Source organism: Zea mays, chromosome 4, assembly GCF_902167145.1.
Source record: "Zea mays cultivar B73 chromosome 4, Zm-B73-REFERENCE-NAM-5.0, whole genome shotgun sequence".
NCBI classification, from domain to species: Eukaryota; Viridiplantae; Streptophyta; class Magnoliopsida; order Poales; family Poaceae; genus Zea; species Zea mays.
In genome coordinates this window covers 218034153-218054220 of record NC_050099.1, presented here as the reverse complement: position 1 = coordinate 218054220, position 20068 = coordinate 218034153, and the positions used below count along the sequence as shown (strand labels likewise).

The following is a 20068-nucleotide window of genomic DNA, read 5'->3' as shown; positions in this document are numbered from 1 at the left end:
TTCTAGATTTTTAGCGACCGGTGGCCCGTCGCTGCAAATGCATTTAGCGACCAACTGTCGGTACATAACTTTTAGCGACCAACCGTCTGTCCCTAATAAGGGTCGCTAAAGATCAACCATCGTATAGTGATAATACCATGGTACCGAAAGACGGAGAGTCTACAAAAATCCTAAGTAGGTACTTAAACTTTCAAAAATTCACGTAATAAAGATACATAAAAAAAACATGTCACGTTGCATAATAAAAGGAAAAAGGAGAAAAAGAAAACATAAAATAGAATTAAATATGCATCCGTGTTCGGTCGTTTTACCTGGTGATCTGTTTACGTCGTTAACTCATCCGGCTGTTTACAATCTCGTTCCCGCGGCCCACGCGACTAGTCCGTTTGGTTCCAGTACACATGGTTCGTTCCGCTTCTGATGTCATCGGGCGCTACACATAACAGACATGCATGGCATGGCGGTGACTGCTGACTGTGGGATGCACGCGTGCCCCTGCCCTTGCCCTGCTCCTTCATGTGACTCGGTTCCGTCCAACGTTTTTGGTACCAGCTAGCCAAGTACTGTGCTAGTACCGTGTAAACAAAGGGCTGTACTGCCAGCTAATAACAATGCAAGCAGGACAATTAGATCGAGATAGAAGATGTCAACATGTGCCGATGTTTACTAAGTAAAAGAAGAAAAATGGATGCACCGTTATCATCGACGAGCTGAGTATTAAAATCGGTAGCAATATGAACGGGTCCATAAAGAACATCCATTGTTGCATGCAATCCAAATAGCTAGTCACCGTGTGTATATATATATACATGCATAGACATACATAGAGCACATACCATCTCCTATTCTCATACAGGCTACTAGTTTCTTCTATATTTGCAGGTACGTAGGTATTTACTTTGTGTTAGTTGGCCCTTACGACATCAGTTTTTCTGTAAATATTAATACATTGGTTTATGACAATCAGTTAGTATAATGGAACGATGCCTACCGTAGTATCATATGCTCATGCATGCATGCCATATATATGATACCGTTATTTTTTTTTTAAAATAATGCGTTTGTTTACACTATGTCAGTTTTCCTTGATTATTGATGCTTGTTGGCAATTATAACAGTTTCAGAAGGACACTACCTGATTGATGGAGGTCGTCAAGCTTGGTATAACCACCCAAACATGGCCTGATCTGGTTGGCTACGCTGTTGTAGATGCGGTTAATATTATCCGTCAAGATAATCCCAATATAACCGAAGTTCGAGTACTCCCTCCAGATGGGGTCCCGTCTCCACTCCAAGATGGTGCCATACGTGTTTGTATCTACAACGACATCGTCAATGGTCAGGCTGTTGTGGTTAACCCAGCACCATATATTGGCTAGATTGTTCCACAATGCCAAGCCTTCAATTTTATTACGCCTTGATGGATTACGCACAAATTTGATTTGAATAATGCGAGCGAGTGTGATATCTAAAGTTCCTTGAATGGCTGGTTTACGTGTGTGATGGCTCTACTTGTATTTCAGTGTTTGTGTTAATCAATATATTTAATAATAAATAAGTATATGCCTCGTGTTTATTATCGATATATTGTCTAGAGATGTGGTTATATATTATAGTCTTTTTTAAGGGCCATTATGTTATGGGAAATCTTTAAGGTCTACTTGTCACACTTATGGCATTATTGCTTCCCAATACTAGTAGTATCCACCGTCCCTTCCATCGATTAATGGTGCCGCAACTTTCAATACAATCCACCCGTCAATGGACCACCGTTTTCGAGCACACGAGTAATAAAAATGGACAAGGTACATATGCAATATATACTAACGACTAGTTCCTTACTTACGGTCCAATGTTTGGCACTTTGAAGCATTCCAATTTTAATAACGAGTATTGTTTGGCACCAAGATTTACATAAAACCACATAAAAGTTAGTATTTGATAAAGTCTCCCAAAACTATAATCCATATATAATTATGCACCCTTGCTACCAAACCACCATGTCAAAATGCAAAAAGCAGGCACAATATTCATATGCGCGTTAAAAATCAATACATGGCGGTACACTAACAACTACTTTATGTTGGTTGCTAAATGTGCCTTTAGCATCCTACAGACGTTTGATAAAGACCTTTAGGAACCTATAAAGAGGGTCGTTGTAAGTACCATCGCTAAACAGTCACACCCGGTTCTAAGGACAAAACCAGATGATCCACTATACATGAAATCGGATGAGAATCACATGTATAGCAAAGTCACACAATGGATTATATCAAAACACATTGATTTATTATATCAAAACCAGTATTTATTAGATAACCACTATTCAACAGTATCATTGACGACTATCAATATTTGTCATCGTGTGTATAATGATACATATATTATTATCACCGAGATGATGCAATGTAAACCAAATAGTCGACGTGTTTATATATATTTAGAGATACATATACATGCTACTACTTTCTTATTTGTAGGTAGGCATGTATTTTTGCTAGCAGGTGCTTACATCAGTCTTGTAGTAAATATTTGGCGGTCAGATTGCACTAGTACACAGAAGCTCTATAGTGGCGGTCCTAGAGCTATTTGCACTGGCGTTTTCAGTGCCGCTAGTGCTAGAGGCTAGTGGAAATCAGCCTTTTCATTGGCGGTTGTTTTGCAGCGGCTAGTGAAAATAGCATTTCCACTAGCGGCTGTATTATGTAAACCGCTATTGGAAATAACATTTCCATTGGCGGCTTTATTAAGCAAAACGCTAGCCGCCAATGGAAATGTTATTTCCACTTGTGGTTTGCTTAATACAGCCTCCAGTAGAAATGTTATTTCCACTGGCGGCTGTATTAAGCAAATCGCCAGTGCAAATGTTATTTTCACGGGTGGTTTGCTTAATAAAACCGCCAGTGGAAATGTTATTTTCACTAGCGGTTTGCTTAACATTTCTCGCCAGTATAAGTTTTCTCGACTTTTTTGAAATTTTCAAACAAAAATGAATTTTATATTTATTTACACACACGCACACATATTGAAAGCAACATGGAATTAAATTCTATCATACATTCTACACATCAAAGTCTTTTGTTTACAACCATATATGCTTCACACATTCTATACATCAAAATTTTTCACCTATGCTCTAATAACTATCTCGCCTAAGAGATAGTCTACTAACTTCTGGCGAAGCTTCCCAATACTAGTAGTATCCACCCACTAGTAGAAAAGAGCTCAAAGCCTGCGGCACCCAAGGCGCACCGGAACCGACCCAAGGCGCACCGGAATCGACCGAGACAACCACCGAGAGGTCAAGGAAAAGGAAGCAGAGCGATCGGAATAGAGGTGACAGGGGGCTAAACAAGTTTCCTGACAAGACATATAAAATCGCAGACGTGAGCCCGAATGGTCAGCCCCTAGCTCCAGAAGAGGCACTGCCTAAGTTCCGGAATGCACTTGGGTTCTTAGTTAGAGATAATCTTGACATCACAATCCGACAGTGGAGAGATGTATCAGATGATGTCAAGAATCAAATGTGAAATAAGCTAATAACGAGGTTCGTTTTGCCTCGGGGTTTAGAAGAACTCGTGAAAAAAATACACGATGAAGCAGTTTGCAATCAATTTCCGAAACTGGAGGTCTGAGATGAATACAAAGTTTGCAAAGAAAGACCTAGACCCGACGAAAAAATATAAAATCTCAGCAGGTCAGTGGGCAGTATTTCTAGAGCAGAGGAGCGGCCCTGATTTCGTATCGCTAAGTGAGGCAAATTCGGAACTATCTAAGAAGAACAAATACCACCACCACCTTGGCACATGTGGTTACAAGCGTCAGGTTCCTAAATGGAGACAAGAAGACGCCGAGAAGAAGGCTACAGGGTTGCCGACGCTGTCCGAGCAACTTGGTGAAAGGACAGCTAATTGGATCCGTGCTAGAAAACCAAGGGAAACTGAGTCTGGTGTATCTTTTGATGATCCCACTATCGAAGAAGCGGCAAAAAACATATATGCAATTGCAGCTAAGCAGAGCCAAGGAACATTTAAGCCGCAAAGGGAGAGAGACATTCTAACGGCTGGTCTCGGTAACCCTGAGCATCCTGGTCGTGTACGAGGAATCTCATCTAAGGAAGGTTGGAAGGAAGGATTCGGACCACAATGGGAAGTTCTGTACAAGAAACATGATCGATACAAGGAAGATATGGCGAATTATTTTAAGGAGGAGGCCAAGAAAGAGTTCAAAGGCCTGATGTCTGAAATGCTATCGAATCCTCCTCTAGAATTGATGCAGAAATTGGCGATGGCGAGTGCGATGTCTGTTCAACAGATGACCACTCCACAGATGCAAATAATTCCAGCAGCTCAACCGCCGGCTTCCACCGAGGGTACGACCATCCCAAGCTCTATCGCGTCAACGGGAAATAAGGTCCGCTATCCAGTTGATGACATCACAAGACCTGTGGCATGCACACTAGTTATAAAATATGGTATTAACAATCAGCATACAAAGAAAGTAGCCACAGGCCTTGCGATCCCAGGACGCAAGTTCCATGGAAACGACATTCCAGAAGAATATTGCAGGGTAGAAGTGACGACAGTCGTCCAAGGATCCGAGGACGACATGCTAGACATCCCTGGGCCCGAAGGTATCGAGACACTTGGACAAGCTATCAAGAACTTTATCCTTTGGCCTCGAAGGGATGTCGAATTGGTTGATCCACCACGACAGCCGTCGTCGCAGGTCCAACCGTCTCCGCCTTCTCAAATTGTTCTTCCTATTGTACATCCATCATCACCTCCTCAAACTTCACATGCTACTCCTCATCCTCTTTCTGACCCTCCTTCTCCTCATCCTCGTGGTGGCCCACCGTCTCCGCCACATACATCGCCCTTCAGGGATCCACCTTCTCCACAACCATCAAGGGATCCACGACCATCAAAGAAATCTAAAGTTTCTATACCAAAATTAGTGTCCTCGTTCGAGAAGAAAAAGAAGAGTAAATTCACTGGTGGCACAGCTCGTCTTTTGAATGGGATTGGACGGAGCCTCACGTTAGACACTGTTGATTTGGTCGATCTCGAGGAGTCCGCAAAAAAGGCTAAGGCAATGGCCGCAAAGATAAAGAAGCCAACTAAGGCAGATTATAAAAACGTGCCTAAAAAATATGTGTCGGGCAGACCAGTACTCACTTTTGAGAAACTAAGGAAGGTCCCGGCTAATATTAAAAGGTTGCATGATTGGTACATGCGGGCATCTTCAGTTGGCATCGACACCATCAGTGTCAATATACCAGCCCATGCTTTTATTGGTTCAAATCAAAAAGCCTTTGTTGCATTCGAGGACATGTGGTTAATGATGAACCTTCAGAGACTTGACGTGCAACTTGTAACCATATTTGCATTGTAAGTGTCACTCATACTCCACATATATGTGTTATTATTAGTGAGTTGTATAAATTTTCAATATCTGACATGCACGTGTGCGTTGCAGAATGCAACATGATCAGCAGGAGATCCTTTATGGTACCAATCCCAATGCTAGTGCCAGTAAATGGGTTGGGTATCTCAACCCAATAAAGATATGCGAGGATAACCACACTTTTAGAATCGGAAAAGACAACGAAGCATTACAGGGACTAACGGACGAAGAAATTGAGGTGCGTATCCAGGATCTGAAGAAGGATTTTGAATCAAGATACGCCACCTACATAGGACACACAATGCTTCAATTTCAAGATAGGGAATCCATAGTGGCCCCGTGCAACTTTAAGTAAGTGTGATTTTGCATAAATAAAACTAATAATTTCAATACACATGTATCACAAGTTTGATTCATACAGGGACCACTGGATATGCTTCTTCATTTATCCTAAGGTTGGAAAGGTGCTGGTGCTCGACTCCTTGCACACCGAGCCTTTGGCCTATTCAAAATTCCTCAGCATCTTAGAGATGTAAGCCTTTTCTATGCATGCATACTTATATCGATGAGAATTGTAGAATAACATGGTGATTCTATTTGAGATCACATGGCATTTAGGTTTTATAAGCTACGAAGTGGAAAATACGACACGTCCAAAAAAGGCTTGCCACTAGACATCCATTATAACTGGCCGGTAAGTATGTGAATTTATGAATACATATCATACATGTACGTACATAGGACAATGTTGCAACTAAATAATCAATCTCCCGTTATGTAGTGCCACAAGCAACCTCCCGGATCGGTCCTAAGTGGGTTCTACGTGTGCGAGTTCATGAGAATGAACGAACGATACATCACGAACCCTGGCAAGGTATTATTAGTAATAGTCACGTATGTATTTATGTCATTAAATATGCAAATGTGTTATTATTGAGTATAAATAGATGATGTTTATAAACTTCCTTTACAACAATTTCAACAAGGAAGCTCGGAGAACTTGACTGAAGGTGTATTGTATGGCATAGTTGAGGACCTGTGCACATTCATATTGAAAGAGGTCATTCTCGCAGAAGGAAAATATCACGATGCTTCCGAAACATTAGCTTTCCCAGAGTTTAGAATACTAACAGAAATTAGTAGACTATCTCTTAGCCGAGATAGTTATTAGAGCTTAAGTGAAAACTTTGATGTATATAATGTGTGATGCATACATGGTTGTAAACAAGACTTTGATGTATATAAATGTATGATAGAATTTAATTCCATGTTGCTTTTAATATCAATACTACATGTTTATCAATATCAATATACATATATATGTTTGTGTGTGTATATATATAAATTTCAGTACTGATTGAAAATTTAAAAAAAAGGCGGGAAAACTTCCACTGGCGGCTAAATAAAAAAACCGCCAGTGAAAATATAATTTCCACTAGCGGTTTTCTTAAGCAAACCACCAGTGGAAATAACATTTCCATTGGCGGTTTTCTTAAGCAAACCGCCAGTGGAAATTATATTTTCAGTGGCGGTTTGCTTAAGAAAACCGGCAGTGGAAATTATATTTTCACTGGCGGTTCTAGAATAACCGCCAGTGGAAATGGCGATTTCCACTGGCCCCTAGCACTGGCGGCAGTGAAAAACGCCAGTGCAAACAGCTCTAGAACCGCCACTATAGAGCCTCTGTGTACTAGTGACCATCCCTTCCTTCGATTAATGTTGCCACAACTTTCAATACAATCCACCCGTCAATGGACCATCGCTTTCGAGCACACGAGTAATAAAAATGGACAAGGTACATATGCAATATATACTAACGAATAATTCCTTACTTACGGCCCAATGTTTGGCACTTTGATGCATTCCAATTTTAATAACGAGTATTATTTGGGCTTATACCTTATAATTCACCAAGATTTACATAAAAACCACATGAAAGTCAGTATTTGATAAAGTCTCCCAAAACTATACTTCACATATAATTATGCACCATTGCTACCAAACCACCATGTCAAAACCCAAAAAGCAAGCACAATATTCATATGCGCGTTAAAAATCAATACACGACGATACTGTCACACCCGGTTTTAGAAGGCAAACCGAATGTGAACCATGTTCGTGTTAGGATCAGCAATTCATGTACACAGCAATTACATAGAGCCGTGTCCGAGGAAATGACGGCGGTTTGCATAATAAATCTGCCGGTGGAAATGTTATTTCCACTGGCGGTTTGTTTTATACAGCTGCCAGTGAAAATGATATTTTCACTGGCGGTTGCACAACAACCGCCAATAAAAAGGCTGATTTCCACTAGCACCTAGCACCAGCGGCACTAAAAATCGCTAGTGTAAATATCTCTAAGACCGCCAATATAGAGCTTTTGTGTAAAATTCTCATCATGTTCGTTGATTAAAGTAAAGCACTAGCTTGTAGTTGATCATAATAGCCCAACCGAAAAAAGGTAGTCAAGGACAGGATAAATAGAAAGCTAGTAAATCCTTAGGTCGATCATAGTATGCAGGAGAGTGAATTATAAAGTAAGTAGAACATGATGGGTCAGAGGACACTTGCCTTCACCAAATAGTTGTTGCTCAGCGTGTTCTCCAGCAATTGCTTCGGACTCCGCGAACGGACCGTTATCTACGCAAGCATAAACATACATTCAACATTCTCAAAACCAAAAAAACAATACACCATGCAAAAGAACAGATCGATTAAATATGCAACACGACATAGATCTCGCATTTACGACGACACGAGGAAAGGAAAAAGCGACGATCAAAGCTACGGCCGAGGATTACTAGGTTTACGCTAATCAAACATTAACTATATTGTTTAATTCGACCTAGTCCTATTAACAAATATTTATCATATGCACCAAATAAAATTGTTACTTAGCTTCGATCGGTTCAATATGTAGTTTAATTACTACGAGCGATTTTAGGCGAAGCAAATTAGCGATGCACGGCAAAGCGTGCGGCTTGTGAAAACTGAAAGTCGCCTAGAGGGGGGTGAATAGGGTGAATCTGAAATTTACAACTTAATCACAACTACAAGCCGGGTTAGCGTTAGAAATAAGAACCAGTCCGAGAGAGGGCGTAAAACAAATCGTGAGCGAATAAGGAGTATGACACAAGGATTTGTTTTACCGAGGTTCGGTTCTCGCAAACCTACTGCCCGTTGAGGTGGTCACAAAGACCGGGTCTCTTTCAACCCTTTCCCTCTCTCAAACGGTCCCTCGGACCGAGTGAGCTTCTCTTCTCAATCAACTAGGAACCAAACTTCCCCGCAAGGACCACCACACAATCGGTGTCTCTTGCCTCGGTTACAACTGAGTTGATCGCAAGAAAGAATGAGAAAAAGAAAAGAAGTGATCCAAGCGCAAGAGCTCAAATGAACACGACAAATCACTCTCTCTAATCACTAAAGCTTTGTGTGGAGTTGGGAGAGGATTTGATCTCTTTGGTGTGTCTTGTATTGAATGCTAGCTCTTGTAAGTAGTTGGAAGGTGGAAAACTTGGATGACTTGAATGTGGGGGTGGTTGGGGTATTTATAGCCCCAACCACCAAACTTGACCGTTGGTGGAGGCTGCAGTCGACGGGTACACTGTTCGGTGCGCTAGCCACGTCACCTGGCCGTTGGGTTCCGACCGTTGGAGCTCTGACTTGTGGGCCCGCCAGGCTGTCCGGTGGTGCACCGGACAGGCCCTGTAGGCTATCCAGTGTGCCACCCGCGGGTGCTCTGCTCCTCTACGCGCGCAGGCACGCATTTAATGCGTTGCAGGCGACCGTTGCACTCGAACTAGTCGTTGCTCCGCTGTCACACCGGACAGTCCGGTGTGCACCGGACAGTCCGGTGAATTATAGCGGAGCGGATTCCCGAAGCTGGCGAGTTCAGAGTCGCTCTCCCTTAGGGCACCGGACACTGTCCGGTGGTGCACCGGACAGTCCGGTGAATTATAGCGAAGCGCCTCTGAAAATTCCCGAAGGTAAGGAGTTCAGCTTGAAGTCCCCTGACCAGGACAGTCCGATGCGCCAGACCAGGGCACACTTCGGTTGTCCCTTGCTCTCTTTGTTTGAACCCTTTTCTCGGTCTTTTTATTGGCTTATTGTGAACCTTTGGCACTTGTAGAACTTTTAGACTAGAGCAAACTAGTTAGTCCAATTATTTGTGTTGGGAAATTCAACCACCAAAATCAATTAGGAAATAGGTGTAAGCCTAATTCCCTTTCAATCTCCCCCTTTTTGGTGATTGATGCCAACACAAACCAAAGCAAATATAGAAGTTCATAATTGAACTAGTTTGCATAATGTAAGTGCAAAGGTTACTTAGAATTGAGCCAATATAAATTACTCATAAGATATGCATGGATTGTTTCTTTATTTTTAACATTTTGGACCACGCTTGCACCACATGTTTTGTTTTTGCAAAGGTTTTGGAAATTCTTTTCAAAGTCTTTTGCAAAGAGTCAAAGGTAAATGAATAAGATTCTTGAGAAGCATTTACAATATTTGAAATTTCCTCCCCCTGTTTCAAATGCTTTTTCCTTTGACTAGACAAAACTCCCCCTTAATGAAATCCTCCTCTTAGTGTTCAAGAGGGTTTTGATGTTAATTTTGAAGAGGGTATACCAATTTGAAATTATATCACAAATAAGATACCAATTTGAAAATACTTCTTTTAAAACCAAATTGAAAGACTAAATTTTTTGAAATTGATGGTGGTGCGGTCCTTTGGCTTTGGGCTCATGCTCTCTCCCCCTTTGGCATAAATCACCAAAAACGGAATCATTAGAGCCCTTTCAAACTACTTTCTCCCCCTTTGGTAAAAGACATATGAGTAAAGATTAGGAGTATAAACGGAATCAAATGTGGATCCCCTAGGATACCAAAGCCCAAACTTAGGAGTAGGGCAAGAAACGAGCCGAGCCGAGCCAGGCTCGGCTCGGCTCGGTGAGGCTCGGTGGAATAGCGAGCCGAGTCAGGCTCGGCTCGGTCACTTCGCGAGCTCTGTAATGAGGCTCGGCTCGGCTCGATATAGGCTCGCGAGCCAGCTCGGCTCGGCTCGCGAGCCTGTACACTCAAGTTAATTATAGTCGTTAGTTCAAATTTGAAGCATAATATGTTCCATATAATAAAAAATTATGTCCCTACACTCTAGTTCCTTGTGAGTTGTGACCAAAACAACATACCGGTCACTGGATCTAGATGACTGGACACTAATAAACAAACTGACAACTGACAAGTGATAGTTGCAGTAGTTTGGACCGAGCCTCGAGCCGGCTCGCGAGCCTCACCGAGCCGGCTCGGCTCGGCTCGTTAGTGTAGCGAGCCGTGGAATTAGGCTCGGCTCGGGCTCGTTTAGGCTCGCGAGCCTCACCGAGCCGAGCCGAGCCTGATCGAGCCCGAGCCGGCTCACGAGCCTCGAGCTTTTTTTCCAGCCCTACTTAGGAGTATAAACTAAATATCTCAAGATTCGTTTTTCGGCCGTAAGGTGAGCTTCCTTAGGGTCAGCTTGGAATCTTGCACACATGCATACGGAAAGCATAATATCCGGTCGAGATGCACATAAATAGAGTAAAGAGCCTATCATCGACCGGTATACCTTTTGATCGACAGATTTACCTCCCGTGTCGAGGTCGAGATGCCCATTGGTTCCCATGGGTGTCTTGATGGGCTTGGCATCCTTCATCTCAAACTTGTTGAGAATGTCTTGAATGTATTTCGTTTGGCTAATGAAGGTGCCTTCTTGGAGTTGCTTTACTTGAAATCCTAAGAAGTACTTCAACTCCCCCATCATAGACATCTCGATTTTTTGTGCCATGATCCTACTAAATTCCTCACAAGTAGATTCATTAGTAGACCCAAATATAATATCATCAACATAAATTTGGCATATGAATAAATCATTGTCAAGAGTTTTAGTGAATAGAGTAGGATCGGCCTTTCCGACTTTGAAGCCATTAGTGATAAGGAAATCTCTAAGGCATTCATACCATGCTCTTGGGGCTTGCTTGAGCCCATAAAGCGCCTTAGAGAGTTTATACACATGATTAGGGTACTCACTATCTTCAAAGCCGGGAGGTTGCTCAACATAGACCTCTTCCTTGATTGGTCCGTTGAGGAAGGCACTTTTCACGTCCATTTGGTAAAGCTTGAAGCCATGGTAAGTAGCATAGGCTAATAATATACGAATTGACTCAAGCCTAGCTACGGGTGCATAGGTTTCACCGAAGTCCAAACCTTCGACTTGGGAGTATCCCTTGGCCACAAGTCGGGCTTTGTTCCTTGTCACCACACCATTCTCGTCTTGCTTGTTGCGGAAAACCCACTTGGTTCCTACAACATTTTGATTAGGACGTGGAACTAAATGCCATACCTCGTTCCTAGTGAAATTGTTGAGCTCCTCTTGCATTGCCACCACCCAATCCGAATCTTGTAGTGCTTCCTCTACCCTGTGTGGCTCAATAGAGGAAACAAAAGAGTAATGCTCACAAAAATGTGCAACACGAGATCTAGTAGTTACCCCCTTATGAATGTCGCCTAGCATGGTGTCGACGGGGTGATCTCGTTGGATTGCTTGGTGGACTCTTGGGTGTGGCGGTTTTGCTTCTTCATCCTCCTTGTCTTGATCATTTGCATCTCCCCCTTGATCATTGCCGTCATCTTGAGGTGGCTCAACTCTTGAATCTTCTCCTTCATCAACTTGAGCCTCACCCTCATTTTGAGTTGGTGTAGATGCTTGAGTGGAGGAAGATGGTTGATCTTGTGCATTTGGAGGCTCTTCGGATTCCTTAGGACACACATCCCCAATGGACATGTTCCTTAGCGCGATGCACGGAGCCTCTTCATCACCTATCTCATCAAGCTCAACTTGCTCTACTTGAGAGCCGTTAGTCTCATTAAACACAACGTCACAAGAAACTTCAACTAGTCCTGAGGACTTGTTAAAGACTCTATATGCCCTTGTGTTTGAATCATATCCTAGTAAAAAGCCTTCTACAGTCTTAGGAGCAAATTTAGATTTTCTACCTCTTTTAACAAGAATAAAGCATTTGCTACCAAAGACTCTAAAATATGAAATATTGGGCTTTTTACCGGTTAGGAGTTCGTATGATGTCTTCTTGAGGATTCGGTGTAGATACAACTGGTTAATGGCGTAGCAGGCGGTGTTGACCACCTCGACCCAAAACCGATCCGAAGTCTGGTATTCATCAAGCATGGTTCTTGCCATGTCCAATAGAGTTCTATTCTTCCTCTCCGCTACACCATTTTGTTGTGGGGTGTAGGGAGAAGAGAACTCATGCTTGATGCCCTCGTCCTCAAGGATGCCTTCGATTTGTGAGTTCTTGAACTCCGTTCCGTTGTCGCTTCTAATTTTCTTGATCCTTAAGCCGAACTCATTTTGAGCCCGTCTCAAGAATCCTTTTAAGGTCTCTTGGGTATGAGATTTTTACTGCAAAAAGAACACCCAAGTGAAGCGAGAATAATCATCCACAATAACTAGACAGTACTTACTCCCGCCGATGCTTATGTAAGCTATCGGGCCGAATAGGTCCATGTGTAGGAGCTCCAGTGGCCTGTCAGTCGTCATGATGTTCTTATGCGGATGATGAACACCAACTTGCTTCCCTGCTTGGCATGCGCTACAAATCCTGTCTTTCTCAAAATGAACATTTGTTAATCCTAAAATGTGCTCTCCCTTTAGAAGCTTATGAAGATTCTTCATTCCAACATGTGCTAGTCGGCGGTGCCAGAGCCAGCACATGTTAGTCTTAGCAATTAAGCAAGTGTCGAGTTCAGCTCTATCAAAATCTACTAAGTATAGCTGACCCTCTAACACTCCCTTAAATGCTATTGAATCATCACTTCTTCTAAAGACAGTGACACCTACATCAGTAAAAAGACAGTTGTAGCCCATTTTGCATAATTGCGAAACAGAAAGAAAATTGTAGTCTAAAGAATCTACAAGAAAAGCATTGGAAATGGAATGGTCAAGTGAAATAGCAATTTTACCCAAACCTTTGACCAAACCTTGGTTTCCATCCCCGAATGTGATAGCTCGTTGGGGATCTTGGTTTTTCTCATAGGAGGAGAACATCTTCTTCTCCCCTGTCATATGGTTTGTGCACCCGCTGTCGATTATCCAACTTGAGCCCCCGGATGCATAAACCTACAAAACAAGTTTAGTTCTTTGTTTTAGGTACCCAAACTGTTTTGGGTCCTTTGGCATTAGATACAAGAACTTTGGGTACCCAAACACAAGTTTTTGATCCCTTGTGTTTGCCCCCAACAAACTTGGCAACTACTTTGCCGGATTTGTTAGTCAAAACATAAGATGCATCAAAAGTTTTAAATGAAATGTTATGATCATTTGATGCACTAGGAGTTTTCTTCTTAGGCAATTTAGCACGGGTTGATTGCCTAGAGCTAGATGTCTCACACTTATACATAAAAGCATGATTAGGGCCAGAATGAGACTTCCTAGAGTGAATTCTCCTAATTTTGCTCTCGGGATAACCGGCAGGGTACAAAATATAACCCTCGTTATCCTGAGGCATGGGAGCCTTGCCCTTAACAAAATTAGATAATCTTTTAGGAGGGGCATTAAGTTTGACATTGTCTCCCTTTTGGAAGCCAATGCCATCCTTGATGCCAGGGCGTCTCCCACTATAGAGCATGCTTCTAGCAAATTTAAATTTTTAATTTTCTAAGTCATGCTCACTAATCTTAGCATTAAGTTGAGCTATGTGATCGTTTTTTTGTTTAATTAAAGCCATGTGATCATGAATAGCATCAACATTAATGTCTCTACATCTAGTGCAAATGGAAGTATGTTCAACGGTAGATGTAGAGGGTTTGCAAGATTTTAATTCTACAACCTTAGCATGCAATATATCATTTTTACTTCTAAGGTCGGAAATGGAAGCGTTGCAAACATCTAATTCTTTAACCTTAGCAATTAATTTTTCATTTTTGATCCTAAGGCTAGCAAGTGAATCATTCAACTTTTCAATCTTAGCAAGCAAATTAGCATTATCATCTCTAAGATTGGAAATTGAATCATCACAAACATTTGAATCAACCTTAGCAATTAAACTAGCATTCTCATTTCTAAGGTTGTCAATAGTCTCATGGCAAGTGCTTAGCTCACTAGATAGTTTTTCACATTTTTCTACTTCTAGAGCGTAAGCATTTTTAACCTTAGCATGCTTCTTATTTTCTTTAATAAGGAAGTCCTCTTGGGTGTCCAAGAGATCATCCTTCTCATGAATAGCACTAATCAATTCATTTAATTTTTCTTTTTGTTGCGTGTTTAGGTTGGCAAAAAGAATGCGCAAGTTATCCTCCTCATTACTAGCATTATCCTCATCGCTAGAGGTTTCATATTTGGTGGAGGATCTTGATTTTACCTTCTTCCTTTTGCCGTCCTTTGCCATGAGGCACTTGTGGCCGACGTTGGGGAAGAGAAGACCCTTGGTGACGGCGATGTTGGCGGTGTCCTCATCGGAGAAGTCGGTGGAGCTCTCGTCGTAGTCCCACTCCTGGCAAACATGGGCATCGCCGCCCTTCTTCTTGTAGTACTTTTTCTTCTCCTTTCTTCTCCCCTTCTTGTCGTCGCCCCTGTCACTATCACTAGATAATGGACATTTAGCAATGAAATGACCGGGCTTACCACACTTGTAGCAAACTTTCTTGGAGCGGGGCTTGTAATCTTTCCCCCTCCTTTGCTTGAGGATTTGGCGGAAGCTCTTGATGATGAGCGTCATTTCCTCATTGTCGAGCTTTGAGGCGTCGATTGGTTGTATACTTGATGTAGACTCCTCCTTCTTCTCCTCCGTCGCCTTGAATGCGACTGGTTGTGCTTCGGACGTGGAGGGGCCATCTAGCTCGTTGATTTTCTTTGAGCCTTTGATCATCAATTCAAAGCTCACAAAATTCCCGATTACTTCCTCGGGAGTCATTAGTGTATATCTAGGATTGCCACGAATTAATTGAACTTGAGTAGGGTTAAGGAAAACAAGTGATCTTAGAATAACCTTAACCATTTTGTGGTCATCCCATTTTTTGCTCCCGAGGTTGCGCACTTGGTTCACCAAGGTCTTGAGCCGGTTGTACATATCTTGTGGCTCCTCCCCTTGGCGAAGACGGAAGCGACCGAGCTCCCCCTCGATCGTCTCCCGCTTGGTGATCTTTGTAACCTCGTCTCCTTCGTGTGCGGTTTTTAGCGTGTCCCATATCTCCTTAGCACTTTTCAACCCTTGCACCTTGTTATACTCCTCTTGACTTAGAGAGGCGAGGAGTATAGTTGTGGCTTGGGAGTTGAAGTGTTGGATTTGGGCCACTTCGTCCTCATCATAATCTTCATCCCCTACGAATGGTACCTGTACACCAAACTCAGTAACATCCCATATACTTTTGTGGAGTGAGGTTAGATGATATCGCAACAAATCACTCCACCTAGCATAATCTTCACCATCAAACGTTGGTGGTTTGCCTAATGGGACGGAAAGTAAAGGTGTATGTTTAGGAATGCGAGGATATCGTAGGGGGATCTTACTAAACTTCTTGCGCTCATGGCGCTTAGAAGTTACGGACGGCGTGTCGGAGCCGGATGTGGATGGCGATGAGGAGTAGGCTCGTAGTAGACCACCTTCCTCATCTTCTTCTTCTTGTCACCGCTCCGACGCGACTTGTGTGAAGGGGATTCCTTTTCCTTCCCCTTCCCTTTGTTGTAGGACTCTCCCGATGGAGCCTTCCCGTGGCTTGTAGCGGGCTTCTCGCCGGTCACCATCTCCTTCTTGGTGTGATCTCCCGACATCACTTCGAGCGGTTAGGCTCTAATGAAGCACCGGGCTCTAATACCAATTGAAAGTCGCCTAGAGGGGGGGTGAATAGGGCGAATCTGAAATTTACAACTTAATCACAACTACAAGCCGGGTTAGCGTTAGAAATAAGAACGAGTCCGAGAGAAGGCGTAAAACAAATCGTGAGCGAATAAGGAGTATGACACAAGGATTTGTTTTACCGAGGTTCGGTTCTCGCAAACCTACTCCCCGTTGAGGTGGTCACAAAGACTGGGTCTCTTTCAACCCTTTCCCTCTCTCAAATGGTCCCTCGGACCGAGTGAGCTTCTCTTCTCAATCAACCGGGAACCAAACTTCCCCGCAAGGACCACCACACAATTGGTGTCTCTTGCCTCGGTTACAATTGAGTTGATCGCAAGAAAGAATGAGAGAAAGAAAAGAAGTGATCCAAGCGCAAGAGCTCAAATGAACACAACAAATCACTCTCTCTAATCACTAAAGCTTTGTGTGGAGTTGGGAGAGGATTTGATCGCTTTGGTGTGTCTTGTATTGAATGCTAGCTCTTGTAAGTAGTTGGAAGGTGGAAAACTTGGATGACTTGAATGTGGGGGTGGTTGTGGTATTTATAGCCCCAACCACCAAACTTGACCGTTGGTGGAGGCTGCAGTCGACGGGCGCACCGGACAGTCCGGTGCGCCACCGGACACTATCCGGTGCACCAGCCACGTCACCTGGCCGTTGGGTTCCGACCGTTGGAGCTCTGACTTGTGGGACCGCCTGGCTGTCCGGTGTGCCACCCGCGCGTGCTCTACTCCTCTGCGCGTGTAGGCGCGCATTTAATGCCTTGTAGTCGACCGTTGCGCGCGAACTAGCCGTTGCTCCGCTATCACACCGGACAGTCCGGTGAATTATAGCGGAGCGGATTCCTGAAGCTGGCGAGTTCAGAGTCGCTCTCCCTTGGGGCACCGGACATTGTCCGGTTTTGCACCGGACAGTCCGGTGAATTATAGCGAAGCGCCTCTGAAAATTCCCGAAGGTAAAGAGTTCAGCTTGAAGTCCCCTAATGCACCGGACACTGTTCGGTGGCACACCGGACAGTCCGGTATGCCAGACCAGGGCACACTTCGGTTGTGTGGGGGATAGATATCCCCTGGGTCCACCAAAGAAGTAAAAGGCCTAACGAAAGTCCCAAGGGCCCGATAATTCGTAAGGTCATTCTTTCGTGGGCCTAGGAAAAGACAACCAACAAAGAAGACGTGAGACTGATCAGTGCAAACCCAGGCGGCCCACAACGCTGGACGAATGAATCGCAACAGAGACCCGACTTTCCCGCGCTGAAGCCCCCAGGCAACAGAGCCGTGCGAGGATAAGTCGGCGAGGGGTACGTAGGGATAAACTCAAGAGGTTCACTATCTTTTAGCTACTTGTTGTTATCATATTCACGTGTACTGCCCCACGGTCGAGTATATAAGGCCTAGGGGGCACCCCTTCAGATCGATCAGCCCGGTTCTACTCAGCCACCCACATAAACTCTCTGCGCCCTCTATCCAGAGAATCCTCTTGTAACCACGCTCGTATACTCACCAGGACGTAGGGTGTTACGCACTTCTAAGCGGCCCGAACCTGCAAATCTTGTCCATTGTCCCTCGTGCGACCGGCACGAACCATTTTGCTACAGTCGTTGACACCGTCCTACTCCTAAAAATACCTTGAGGGGCAACCCCGGGTGTGCGGTCGGACCCAAAACACCGACAGCTGGCGCGCCAGGTAGGGGGTGTGTCGACGATCCAAGCTAGCTCAATGGCCGTCACCTTCCACAGCAAGATCGCCGTGCGTCCCGGATCTGTATTCTGCTTCGGGACAATCTCATCCATAGCGGACGAAGAGGGAATTCTACACCGCCTCGCAGATCTGCCGGAACAGAAGCCTCCTCCAACAAACTCCGAAAATGCTGGAAAGACGCTACCTCCGGCTCTTCGGAAAAAGATCGTCTCCGGGGAGGCTGGAGCTAGAAGCTCGCTGACCCGCAAGACTCCGCTGTCTACTTCCCCGACAAGAGAATGGACACGGGTCGTGAGAAAGAAGGAGACCAGGGAGAGGCAAGTCGTTCTTCCCGTTCCTCCGACCTCAAAGGAGAACAGAAAGAAAGTCGTCGCGGCGGCAATACCGTTCTACCCCGACGTCCTCTTCATCGGGAGAGCAGAGTCGCCCGCCGTCTCCGACGATGAACCGACCGCGCCTGGAGAAGAACCGCCTCAGCGAGAATCCCGCCGACGAAGGAACCGACGCAGGAACGTTCGACGACATCACGCAGCTGGAGAACGGGATCCGGAGCAGCCTGTCTCGCGAGACGAGGTCTCAGAGATAGGAGAAACTCCGGAAGAACGCGTCTTCAGGGAACGAAGGAACTCCCGACGACGTGATCGCCGTCGGACTCAGGAGCAAGCCGAGCAAGATGCAAGGCAACGACGCGAGAATCCACTCTTCGGGCGCAACTTGAACCCCGACTTCGCCCGAGCTATGAACACGCCGAGCGAAGTCGGAGGCGTTCTAGCCCGGATAGCTGACGGACTTCCTCGGACTCCCGACGCCGAGGGATACCGACGCCTGTTCACTCAAGCAGCCAACCATCTTCTACCGCTCGCTCACCCGTCGAACGATTTGCGACACGCCATCAACAGTCGCCGAGACGCACGAAGCTCTATCAATGCTTCGCGCGAACGGCGGCACGAGAACGAAATTCACCGTCGAGAGGAGTATGACCGAGATCATGGCTTCCCGACTCAAAGCCAGGCCACCCGAACTGAGTCGGCAACAGCTTCAACTGGTGGAACCACCCGGGGACGGTCGAGGAACCACCACCGCCACTCCCCTCCCCGGGACAGACGACATCCTCGACGACAGGAGGACACGTGCGGAGTATCCGCCCTTACTCCGCGCCTTAGGGCCATCCAATGGCCTCCCAACTTCAAGGTATCCAATGTCGACAAATATGAACCTAAGCAGGATCCAGGGGGTTGGTTAGCCGTCTACACCACCGCTGCTCGGGCTGCCGGGGCATCCGAAGACGTCATGACTGCGTATCTGCCCATCATCCTCGGGCAAGACGCGCTGCAGTGGCTACGACATCTACCCCGACACTGCATCGACGACTGGGGAGACTTCAGTCGACGTTTCACCGCCAACTTCCAATCTCTCTCCGACAAGCCAGCGCAACCATGGGACCTCAAATCCATCAAGCGCCGGGGGGATGAGACTCTCCGGTCATACCTTAAAAGGTTCCAGACCATGAGAAACCGCATCCCCGAGGTCACGGAGGCGGCCGTGATCGAGGACTTCTACAGAGGATCTAATGACTCGGCTTTCGTCCGAGCCATACTGCAAAAGGCGCCGACTACCTCCGAGGAGCTGTTCCGGGAAGCCGACCTCTACATCACCGCTGACGAGCGGGCCCAGGACCTCATCGGAGGAGCAAAGCCCGCACCAGCAGCACCACGACGCGACGCGAACCAGCCGCCCGACAAGCGCTGGGAGAAGAGGCCTCGCGAAGAGGTACACGCTGCCGGACCACCCTCCTCTCGCGCCCGAGGAGGACCTCGTGGAGGCGAACGCACGCTGGACGACATCCTCGACGCCCAGTGCCCGTACCACAAGGACATGCGCCACACTCTCCGCAACTGCCGGGATTTCAAGCACTCCGTCGGGCATGGCCGACCCTTCCAACCTCTACCGCCTCCTCCGCCGAGGGGAGGACCAGATGAACCACGACAGCCCCATCAGCCGGAGGAGGGGGGAGGAGGAGCTTTCCCGCGCGTTGACAGGGAGGTCAACGTCATCTTCGGCGGACATGGGTC

The 20068-nt window shown here is 45.3% G+C and overlaps 1 protein-coding gene across 1 annotated transcript; it reads left to right on the top strand.

The window, feature by feature from the left end:
* The first annotated feature begins 805 nt into the window (after nucleotides 1-805).
* On the top strand, nucleotides 806-1520 carry LOC118477017 (uncharacterized). Its single transcript, XM_035967529.1, has 2 exons — nucleotides 806-882; nucleotides 1119-1520. Exon 2 carries the CDS (start codon nucleotides 1143-1145, stop codon nucleotides 1377-1379), a length of 237 nt encoding a protein of 78 aa, XP_035823422.1. The 5' UTR covers nucleotides 806-882; nucleotides 1119-1142; the 3' UTR covers nucleotides 1380-1520.
* Nucleotides 1521-20068: the final 18548 nt, after the last annotated feature.